The 12,406-nt window shown below is 43.6% G+C and overlaps 1 protein-coding gene across 3 annotated transcripts in view; it reads right to left on the bottom strand.

The window, feature by feature from the left end:
* Nucleotides 1–12,406, bottom strand: part of MAPK6 (mitogen-activated protein kinase 6) — a 28,624-nt gene that overhangs the window by 6,540 nt on the left and 9,678 nt on the right. The window contains exons 2-3 of one of the 3 annotated variants that reach the window (XM_031046181.2): nt 11,758–11,895; nt 528–1,733 (exon numbers count right to left, since the gene is read on the bottom strand). In XM_031046181.2, the coding sequence (XP_030902041.1) occupies nt 528–1,082 (555 nt within the window). In that variant the 5' untranslated portion in view covers nt 1,083–1,733; nt 11,758–11,895. Of the gene's footprint in view, nt 1–527; nt 1,734–7,737; nt 7,871–11,757; nt 11,896–12,406 lie in introns of those variants that run through there. The other 2 variants (XM_005145893.2, XM_005145892.3) reach the window with 2 other exon arrangements.

Consider the following 12,406-nt stretch of genomic DNA (forward strand, 5'->3'; position numbering starts at 1 on the left):
CAGCAGCAATGCTGAAATATCACACTATTCATTATGAGGTACTGCAAATGAGGTACTGCAGCAAAACTTTTTTATTCCCAGATGCCAAATAAACACAGAGATTATAACAAACTCTCCTGTGAAACATCTAAAACAATCCCAGGAAGTAGCCCCACTTGCACACTATGAATGCATCACATATAAACTTTCCTACCGCTTCTGGTAGTTATGCCTCTAAATGTTGCTCTTAATCTTGGGTCCTGTATTCAGTGCTAAAAATCTGCTTTTCTGAACACAGACAGTAAAAATAAAGTTTTATCTTATGCTTGCAGTAGTCCTGTCTGAGATAAAACATGTCATCATCAGAAAGAGATCTGCTTTACTTTATTCGCGAGCATTCCAGTTCTACTGTCTGATACCTAACATGATATCCTATCCGCTAACGAGACCTTCCACAGACTATCTACCTCTGTGAAAGGGAGAAAAACACTACTCTAAGAAGGGACAATTGTGAGAGCATCACTTGAATATTCCTACTCTTCACATACCTTGTGGGAATAATGAGGATCCATGATTCGTGCAAGACCAAAGTCACCAATCTTCAGCACCAAGTCTTCAGTATTAATGAAAAGATTAGCTGGTTTGAGATCTCTATGCAGAACATTTGCAGAGTGAATATACTTGAGCCCACGTAGCAGCTGGTACATGAAAAGTCTGGCATGATCTTCCAGTAAAGGGCCTTGCTCTAGCAGATTAGCCAGATCTGTCTCCATGTATTCCTGAACAATGTAAACACAGTTCAATTCTGTAAGGGAGCCCACATCATCTGTTAACTGGCTTCCACTAGGACCAAGGATTTCAAATACTTTGACAATGTTATCATGGTCAAGTCTTCTAATAATTTTGATCTCACGTAGAGCATGTTTAACACTCTGGGGATCTGTAAGGACAATTTTCTTGACAGCCACTCTTTTGTCACAGTCATTATCGACAGCAGAAAAAACTAAGCCATTTCCACCACAGCCTAGTGGTTTTAAGTCCATATACCGAGAGCCCAGATCAAATCCATGAATGTTCATGAGACTTTCAAATTTTTCTGCCATGTTTAAATTCTTTACGTTTCTCTTTTCTCAAACTACTAAGCTTCTGTAAACACGCGGAGACACTTCCACTGGTATCTGAAGGAAAGGTCTTATGGAAAGGGAGAAGAAACACTTGGCTTTGACTGCAAGATGGTTTCTTGACACTCTCATTTCATTATGAGCCAGCCAGGCCTGTTGTGTCCCCTTGAATTTAGAGCCCGTAAGCTCTAGAACTCAAACCGAGCATAAGATAGAAAGATTGCAGCATTCATAGTTCAAGAAAGGTGCAGCATTTCTGCAGACATTGAAGAAAATACAAGAAACTCAAGCGGAATGAAATGACATACTATGCACTCAGCTCTACTGGGCTAAACTGGTTAACATTTAACAAAAATGTGAATAAATATGCACATAATAGGCTTCTATTAACATCCTCCTCCTCACAGTGCAGATACATTCAGTGTTGGACTGGTCCTGAGCAGCGTCATTCTATGGTGCTGGTAAGCACTACCTTTTCTCTTCTTCCTCCTTTTTCTCTCCTTTGTTTACAGTCTAGTTAAATGGGAAACTGGCAGCTCTTGATTTACAGAAGATGCCTTCTGTTAATGATCAGGTGGCTCCAGCTCACCACAATCACAATCAAAGCTACCATCCATTTTACTCCGTGACAACCTGAAAAGCAGAGAAAAATAAATCAGTATTCCAGCACATACACAAGTCTTCCTCTCCCCCCCAGCTACTTAAGTCTCTCTAAATATACAATTTCAGTGCTTAGCTACAAAATAAGAAATGAACATAAAAGCTGAACTAACCAAAAATAGCATAGCCTTTTCATACTCTTGGAGGAAAACCAATGATAATCACCAACCATCTTTTATAAAAAAGTATTGTGAAAGTTTTAGATATAACCTGCTGAGAATATACAGCACACAACGAAAAATCTTACTGAATCTTAATAAAGAAGGGAATATCACAGAAAACTTGGTAATTCTCCAATACAGCTGTTAAGACAAGTCAGAAACACTCATATCCTGCACCTTAGTCACTAAATTCTGGAATAATTCTTTCCACTGAATTTTTACTCAAAGCCAAAATCTGACTATTTAATCATAATAAGAGATTACTGGGTACCATTCACAGAAACATAGTAATGGTTTGTGCACTCCTAGTATTTAGTGACTTTCCACAATATACAGCACATATCCATTGCTGCTTATAAAGCTTAAATCCTTCTGGTTTTGGATAAAGTTTACTAACAAATCAAATCATAATTTGGCCCCTCTAAATTAATTGCTACAGGAATCACATGGGTAATTCCTACATATTAGACAAACATTACCATATCAATTACCTCACACACAACTTAGATTACAAAGAGACATTTTACACAGTAACTGTTACACAAGTAACAGTTACACAATTACATTTTACATAGTAACTGATACATTCTATATCCATTTCTCCATACATATGGGCATTTCCAGAAATAATTTATTTTTGAATAGTCTAACAAATGCAACTTCTACTTATGAAAACACAAGTGGTAATTTCCTTGGTAAATGTCCCTATCTGCTGCAGCAGAATGCAGTCATAAAGACCACAGGTTGCATTTTGTGCATAACATCCTCATTTCTTTTAAAAGCTCAAAATACCACAAAGAGTCAAAGGCATACTTTGCACACTGTGGCAAGATTTGGGCAATTCCATTATAAGTCACTTGCATGCTCTTCCCCCACAACTATAGGTCACATCAAAACATTAAATGTCTTCTGTTCAACCTTAGGTTAACCCATTTCAGCTCTTCATCCAGCTCTCTAAGTTCTCCAAACTATCCCAACACTTCAGAATTAATTGTACAAATGTTCTCCCTTAAAACTGTGCCGGCACTTCAGTGGGACAACCGGGACCAAGCAAAACAAGTCTCCCACTCCTAACCGGGCAGCAAGAGCAGCTGACAAATTATTAGCATATTGGAAATAATGGCCTCAATTCACTAAAGTAATCAGAATTGCATACAGGAAAAAAATAAAGGCAGGCACACTGGCAAATAGAAACAAGACTGTTTCACCACATTTAAACATTACCATTCCTTAGGCTCAAGCCTGATTGCCACCAAGACACACAGCCCCAGTGCCCCAGGACTCACTCCCTCCCCTCCTGCCCCACACCACCTGCCTGCAGGTGTTTGTACAGCCACATAGCAAACACAGCAAAGAAGGAGCAAACACATGCTATCGTCTGCTGGGTTTGGGTTGTTTTTTTTTTTTTTTTCAGTAAAGATCACCAAATAGAGGATTTCTAAACTGAAAAGCATTCAGCTGTGCTCCACTGATGTGGTACAGTACCTTGCCAGAAGGGTGATCTTCAAAGCTTTCTTTACCAGGCACATGTATCTATTGCCTTGAGATTCCTTTCTTCACATGCTGCCAAAACCCCTAATTTTAGACAGTGTTTTACAAGAGTTATTATAACCTTCATACAGACATAATGAGGTAACTACCTTGAATTTGTATCAGTATTAAGAAAACAGAATAGGATCCCTTCTTACAATATATATATGTGTCTTCTTAAAGAAAAAGGAAGAAATTTAGCCTAAAGTTGATGCGGTGACTATCCAACTCTGCTCACAATTATAAAACCCAGAAGTCTAGCCTCTTGATTTTTCATTTTATTTCTTTAAACCTAAAAATACTCTCTCATTCATATACACCACTTTCAGGTTCACTCATTCTGAGCTGCTGCCTGTAAAAGAGTTTACATCAACCCAGCCCATTTCCCTTTCATTGTCAACCCCCTGCCAAAAAACTGTTATGGAAATTCGCTCTTGTAGCTCACACTAACACTTTAAATTCATGTTAACATGAATTGCATTAATGCAATTCATGATATATATTATAAATTATATAATATTTATATAATGTTAGTATAATATATAATAATATAGTATCATGTTAACAGAGGTCCAAGGCCTCTGTTCAAATACCCTGCAATAAGCTGTGGTTTATACCCTGGGGACCATCTAAACACAGTTGTATTCTTCCCCATAATCAGGCTTATTGTTTCACACTGCTGATGTCTTCAATATGCAGCCATACCAAAGAGGTCTGCACCAGCTGGGTCACACATCTGAAACCTCTCTTTTAGCTAGTTCCATAAAACAGCACAGGAACAGACTCCGAAAGATGTCTATGAGCAGCAAGGAGTAAGATCTGCCGATTGCTTCACTGTAACTCAGATTTTACCCCCTACTGTTATGACTAAACAAAGGCAGCAGAACAGTACAACACAAAAGCAGTAATGACATTACTGCTTTCAAGGAGAAACAGAATTATGGCCCACTTGCTTACTGAAGCAGGAGTCCTAAAATTTTCATTCTGTATCTCTGAAATGATGCATTTTTAATCAGTTTATACTATATCCTTCCACTAGACAACCATTAATCCAGAAGGCACATAATGATTTTCAGAATCAGTGATATAGCTAAGAAAACAAATACTGACAATACAAACAACCCATCACAGCCTTCAATTTGACCTGATCCTGCTACAAACTTCATTGATCCTGCTACAAAACTTCCTACGCAATTTCGGAGCAAATTACTTAATCCCAAAGACACAGGAAGCAGGGCCCAGCTATCATTCATAAAAGGATCTAGTCCTAATAAGCTGACCAGGAGGTAGCCTGTCTAGCAACCAGAGTACATCCCATGAATACAGTGAAGACAACTGGAGATTGTCCTAGCAAAAATGCCCCATTACTAAAGCATATTAAGATTCAGTAATGTTGTTTACTTGATGTTTTGTTTACTGCCACTGAAAATTCTACTTTGGAAATGTAATAGATGACAGTGCTGTAGCAGGTTCATATATCCTTGTCTACACAATAAAATCCTACTTCTAAGCTAATACCACAACTACACCCATCTTCTCTTTCACATTAAAGACATTTCTTCCACTACATCAGTTTCATCTCTCACTTAGCACAGCCCTCTGCTCACATGCTGTAGCCCCATTGCTGCCATCACCCCTGACCTGGCCCCCCTGCCAGGACTGCAGCTCCTGGAGCATCGCCTGTGCCAGGGGCCAGGGAAGCTGCTGAACTAGTTTCCCTATCATGAGTTAATAGCAAACAGACATTTAAGACAAACAGTCCTGGGGATCAGAAGCAGACAGGAGGGAGGGAAAATAAAAAGTTAACTCCAAACTTTCTTTCACTGTAAGATAATAGTTATTTAAGGGGTAATCAACCAGAAGAAAATAAGGCTTTCCTCAGGCCAAAAGTGAGCTCAAAATTGCATATTCTTCTTTGCGTTTTACAGAGATTTTTCAACTTTGGAAAATAATAAGGTGGATTTTTTAAAATACTACTATTTACAAAGAGTGACACCAACACCTGTTCAGTTTATACACTTTCAGTTTCAATGAAAGTCATAACCGTCAGTCCAACTGCCCATCTTGAAAATACACACTAAAACAAACATAAGTTTGTAAAACTCTTTACTCGTGCTCTGACCACCTGGACTATACTATCAAGAAAAAGAAGGATTTATCACCCCAATGCGTGCTAAACAAGTTATTCACACAAGCACTTCTGTTTTCATTTAGCCTAAACTGTCACCTTCCCAAGACTACTGTTTTGTGTAAGCAACACTTTTATTCCTTCCTCCCACAAAGTTTAAAGAGGGAAACACAAAGACACTAGTTTCTTAAGTGCTTTACAACTATGCTTTTAAAATAGCTTGGTTCTTGGGAGAAGGCAACAGAAGTGACCCACAGAAGGGCTGTCATCTTTGACATTATCCCTAGTGCTAGCAGACATCGTCAAACTCTGGCTTCATGCATTATGCAAGAAGCCCCTTCAATTCGAGCTCAACTTCTACACGTGGATTTATCACAGTTTTCAGGAAACAGGATGTACACTGAAACACAGTCAAGTATGAGACATTTACTTTTCCAGATACAAATAAGACAGATACCAGTTAATTTGATTATGCAGACCACATAATGATCAAATCATTACTCACAAGACAAAGACCAAGAATGACTAACAACATATTATACAACCTGCTAAGTACTATTCCTTTGACTATAAAAATACGGGGTGCAGAAGTATCTTTTTAGATCAGCCACGTTGCAGTCAGTAGGCAGAGTGAGTCATCGTCCAACTCACCAAACTGCTGCTTTTCTACAGCCTCCTACTTGCTCCCCACACTGTTTAGGGAACTCTGCGCTGGCAGTCAGCAAATGTTACTATGAGTTTATAAATCTTCTGAGGGCTCTGTAAAAGCACACAAAAAATCCATTGTGTTTTTCTGTATCAGAAATAAAAGTAATTTGGTACTACACAAAGTACATCCTTCTGTGCATCGGCAGATCTGCTACCGTGTGCTGTTCCGCTGAACAGTTACCTAGTCAAGAGCAAATTAAAGATAACAGCCACACTGCAAGGACTGAGCCTGAGAGAGGCTGAAATGAAAGTTCCTGCTTTAGCTTTACAGCACACATTTGCTGAAGCTGATTACCAAACCTACCTCTGTTGTGAGCCTGGAATTTGTAACTGGTTTATGAACTATCACACTGTTATTTTTACACACACATACATACATACATAAAAAAAATCCTACTTGTTGGCAAAAGCACTTTTATCAACGTTTGCATGAGCCATATGATAACACGCCAACCACTGTTTCTTTTTCCATGACACAATTAACTTCACCATTGCACTGAATTAGCCAGAGAAAGATATCATACAGAACCAAACTGTGTGCATCTGCCTGCCTAGCCAAGGATACCTGCTCTTCCCAATCCCGATACTCGAGCAGCCTCCCTTTAAGCTATTTTCATCGGGCGTTTCAAGCTACTTATGGGAAGTATTCAGTCACTTCTTCCGCACAAGGTGTTGGAGGTTACGGGGAGCCTGCGGGCGCACTGGCAGCAGGAGCCGGCGGTACCTGTCTCCATGCCTTCCGGCACGGCGGCTGCACAGCAGCGCCGAATGCCCCGCGGGGAACCGCCGCCGGCACCCAATTCAGCAGCAAAACTTCCGCAGACTTGGCAGAGCCGGGCCCGCCGCCAGCCCGCAGCCGTCCCGGCAGAGGACATCCTTCCTCCCGCCGCCCTCCGGGACGGGACGGCTGCGCCTGCCAGCGCCGCTCCTCCGAACGATCAGGCAGAGAGGACCCTCGCCCGCCATGCCCGGGGCCACAGCGGGAAAAAGGGAGCAGCAGCCCGGCCCCAGCCGCCCCGCTCTCGGCCAGCGGACCCGGCAGCCGCCGCAGCGCGGAGCCCTACCCCTACCTTCAAACGCCCTTCAGGGCGCCGCCGGGCCCGCTCCGGCGGGATAGCGACCCTCGGGGCCCTCAGGGCCGTTGGCAGCGACCCGCTCGCAGCACCGCGCGGCCACCCCCGCCCGCCCTGTTTGCGGCCGCTCGGCACCCTCAGCCCCGGGACCGCCTCTGCCCCCGGGCCGCAGCCGCCGCAGTGCGGAGGGGCCGGGCCAGGCCCCGGCGGAGCAGGGGAAAGGGGGTGCCGCGGTCCGCAGGGGGCCGGGGGGCGCCGCCGCCGTCCATCGGGAGGGAACAAAGCGCCTTTGTGCGGCGGGGCCGGGCCCGCGTGTGCAGCGGCCCGAAACCCCCCTCTCCCACCGCCCACCTCGCCGCCCGTCCCGCCGCACTCACGGGCCTTCCCAGGCTCATCGGGGGCTGCGCTGCTCACACGGCCAGGCCCCGCGGCCCCACCACCGGCTCCCGCCCGGCGCCCGCCCGCCTCGCCGCAGTTGCCACTGCCGCAGCCGCCGCCATGTAACCCGGCGCGGAGGGCAGGGAGGGGCGGCTCCGACGGCGGCTCCGCCTTGCAGGGGCGGGGAGCAGCGCACACAGCCCGGGGGTCTGGCATCGCGCGGCTGTGCCGCGGCTGCCACTGGGTCCTGCCCGCGGTCTGGAGGCCCAAGGAGCACTCGACCCCTTCTCCCTGGTGCTTGTGCCCCAGGGCCACGGCAGGACACGCTCTCGCTGAGCAATCACCTCAGAGCCTCGCCTGTCTCCGTGGCACATGGCTGCTCCGAGCAGCCCCTATGCCCAGTTAGAGAAATTCGGCACTTTCAAAGGACAGTTGAGCCAACAATTTCAAAGAAATGGGGCTAGTGGAGGGGTACACGCTGCTGCTGGACTTAACACAAGTTAGAGGCTTACAGATGCTAATAGTGGCCCTATTAGTACTTTAGAGCAGTGATGCTCTAAAGCTTCAACTACAGTTGCTGCTTCCTCCACCTATTTGATCTCTGCTGCCTCCTGAAAGCTTTACCTAGAATCAGACCTGGCCTTTCGAGCCCCCCAAATCCATCCTGAGCCCAGGCAAGGCCACACTCAGCAAGGCCTGGGGCTTTGCCTCAGCGTTTCCCTTGGCCACAACAGAGCATAGAATCATAGAATGGTTTGGGTTGGAAAGGACATTGAGATCATCCAATTGCAACCCGCTTGCACTGGACATTGCCCCCACCAGCAGGAGAGATGATACTTGACAACACAGCACTGTGCTGATACCACACATGCAGAAGTCACTAACTAACACTTTACAGTAGTTGGTAATTTATAGTCAGCTAACTATGCTACCAACAGCGGAGAAAAGTCAGAGACAAAGTTGCAGTTCTTCTGCCCATCCAGCAAAAGAGTTGGAAGATTACAGTGCTGGCTGCTCCAGAAGGCTGTATTTAAATACAGCCTATAAAGAAAACAAAACTGCAGGAGTGTATATTTGGAAGAGGTAATGTTAGGACAGCAAACAGAGCCAAGCCACAGAGGGGTATTTACTTGCATTAAAGAAAGAGATTTGGGACTCAAAAAAGGCAGGAGCAGCAGTGGTTGTTTGTCTAAACCTAGAGCTATTTAGTTAATTAAAGAATCCTTCCATCCTTACAAACTATTTTCATTATGAGAGGCAAAAGAGCTGATCCTAGGGTACTGCAGTAAGAAAAAGTTTCTATTATAAGCTTACAACAGCACCTAGAGAGCCCATCATCATATGCATCCATTGGGACTGTTTGCCAGTTCCCACACTGCCATTTCAGTCATGTGGAGAAGTTGCACATACATGGAGTTTGCCCTGCAGCAGCCCACACTATTTAGGAAACATGGAAGAGCCTTGGAGAAAATGGCACGCTTCCTTGTCTGGGTAGCACACACTCACTCATAAATCTCACATAGTCCAGAAGTACCACCATTTCGGGGAATTCCTCATTAATAAAATCAAGATCTACTTTCTTTTCTTCCCACGCCCCCAGTTATTTTCTGCAATTCTAAGAGTCTGTGGTGGGATCCAGTGAATGAGATCCTTCAGATTTAGAGGAAAATCATGCAACAAGGGGATGCAGCAATGTTACTTGTCTTCAGTCTCACTGTAGAATTACAATGCCTGTCAGAGAGAGTTGCCCAGAATTTAATTGTATATCACAGGGCTATCCTATTCAGCAAATTGCTAATCTGTTATCAGATTTTAAATATCCCATTGATTAGGCTATAAATTACTGTGCCAGATTGTTTCCCCATTCCCCAAAAATGCCATTAGGTAGCACATGGATGACATACTATATGATACCAACCCATTCTAAAGCATTTGCAGATACTAGCTCAGTAAAGTGCAGAGTAAGAAGAGCTGGACTTTGAAGGTCATAAAGCCCAGCAATTAAAAAATAATTAGAAGTGAAGCAGCGATTCATTTATTGTATGAAAGCTGAAAAAGATCAAACAGTAAATTCCAATGTAATATTTCAGTCCTCTGTGTTACTTGTGGCATAAAAGATAATGAAGTATTTTTAAGTGTTCACACCCATTATGATTGGCAAGGGAAGAAAGGTTTGGAGGCTGTTTGAAAAGGTTGCCCAAGGTGACTTGGCAGCTCCAGGACCTTTTTTTTTTTTCTCAGTTTCACTGCTTTGCTGGGCTTTTCTGCAGGAACTCTTTGTTTTCTGGCATTATGCCGCTCTCTCTCATGATTCCAGGTATTTTCAGAAAAGGCTCAACTTAAGTGCATAGATCACATCCAGCAGCCTCCACCTCCGGTGAAGATGAAGGTATCTAAGGTGACACCTGGCCCTTGGCCTGTCCTGCAGGATCAGTCCCCTGAGCAGCTGAATTTGCTAAGACACAAAGGAGAAGACGGACAGCAGACAGTACCTGGGGTGCCTGCTGAATGACTCCTGCTTGACTTACATGTCCTCCCAGAGGAAGGGAGGTGTATCCAATTTTAAGCACTGACCATGGTTTTTATCAAAGTCTAGGATTTTTTTTTCATGGTTATAGGGATGATTTTAGACAGAAAATCCAACTTACTAAAGGAGATGGGCAGAGGTTCAAGTAATACTCAATTTCTGCTGCCTCCCTGGCCTGTTCATGCTAACCTGTGTTCTACAGGGTGATCTGGGCCCTGAAGTACAATTTGGTTCGCCTGGCACAACTCTCAAGAGTCTAAATAGATTGTTTGGGTCTCTAACTGCTACCTTAACTGTGTTAGGCAGAGCCTTTACAAAGCACTCGTTCTTCGAGGTTACAGTTGCATAATGCTGATGTTCACTACAAACAGATAAATTGGAGTTTCACTGACAACCCAACTTCACTTCTTGTGCACCTCCGTTTCCTGGACTATAACTTTCCATACAGGACATAGGGGGTTTTTATTTGCTCTTTTTGAAACTCAAGCACATTCTCCTAATGAATGCTCTCTGGGTTTGTAGAGATTAAAGCTTTCCCAATAAATCATAAAGCATACTTCATGCCAGCATTATTAGCAGGTAACCACACAGAAGCTGCCGTCTTATAAACTTCTAAAAAATTTTGGGTTTGGTTTTTAGTTGAAGTCTGCTTGATAGTTGCCAAAGCTACCTAGGCACAGACAGCATGCTATCACCTCCTTTGCACTCCCTTGGTGGAACTAGCTTCGTTAGAGCAAGATTTGTACCATCTACATTCTGATCAGGAAAGAAGCTAGGACAATGTTAGGGGACTTAGAAGAAAGGAAAAGGGAAATCCTCAGATCTTCATCCCTGTGTGAAACAATAGGAAGACTGGAAAAGAACAGACCATTAGCAGAGAGCAGTTCAAACCAAAAGCAGCAAAGTATGAAGGGCAAATGAAGGTGGAAAAAGAAATTAGAGAAGATATTCAGCTTTGAGGTGAGAAAGAAATGGATTCTGTGACATACTTTGGAAATCATGTGAATCTGCAGGAAAAAAAGTCATTAAATGCTTAAACCAGAACAAGTCATTCTCCCCCCCTTGGTAGATCATCAGCAATCTAGGACACTTCAGTACAGCTAGCTACATGCAGGCTCCCCACTTAATATCACACATCTTCATTAAGCCAGACAATTCCATTGCCTACATTTTCTATGTCTTAGCCAACATTTTGCACAGAAGACATAGCAACTGCCTAAGGCAGTAGTTTGCAAAGCCGTAGCAATACTGGGAGAAGAGAAAAACTTAGAAAACTTGCCTTGTAGCTGGGTCATCACTGAAAGCATCAGCCCTCTTTGTGAAATTCACTTGAAGGGCTGGAGCTCTCCCAGACTTCTCAGCTTTTCATTAATTCCTCGTTAGTTAACCTTGCATAGAGACAGCTGTCAGTATTTCATGCACGAAATAGCAAACACATAGAAAAAGATTACCAAGGTAGGCAATTAAGGCAGTATGTGTTAGGTTTAATCACCTTTTAAAGCATGATGAGTACCAACGTTTTCACACTTGGGTTCTTCAAGTGACCAAAGTTGCTTCTAGCTTCCCAGCATGGGACACGGGAGGTGTGCTGGAACCAGGCTGTAGATCCAATCAGTGGATGAATCTACAGCTAAAAAACATTCCACAGAAAGAGGAAAAGGGCTGTTGTGACAAGGCAAAGCGTAGAATGAGTTGGAAACAAGAAGAACCTAATGTTTTTTCCCAGCACAAGAGAATTTTGTGTGCAACAGTTATGCCCTGTTCAGACCTGCAGGAAGACACTGCTCTCATCCCCACCTCCAAGAGACCAAATGAAGTAGTTAGAACACATCTGCCCACTGAAGTGGCACCAGAGCAATTGTCTAAGGCACCTTTGTTCTAGTTACTGCATTGGCTGCAGTGCTGCTAGAGTTGTAAGGCAGCATATTACTGTACAGGTATTATTTAAGTATCTGTAATACCTTGAGTACTCCAATGTGAAGAGATGCCCTGGAAGCAGGGTGGGGTGCTCTCAGCAAAAAGTGCGTTTGGTTTTGAATCCCTACTGGAACATACGTCACCTCTTGAACAGAAGTAATAAAGGCCCAATGATGGATTTATGTAGAACAATTATATGTTTTTGTAAAACTGTTGCATTTAAT

The sequence above is a fragment of the Melopsittacus undulatus genome, chromosome 9, assembly GCF_012275295.1.
Source record: "Melopsittacus undulatus isolate bMelUnd1 chromosome 9, bMelUnd1.mat.Z, whole genome shotgun sequence".
Taxonomy (NCBI): domain Eukaryota; kingdom Metazoa; phylum Chordata; class Aves; order Psittaciformes; family Psittaculidae; genus Melopsittacus; species Melopsittacus undulatus.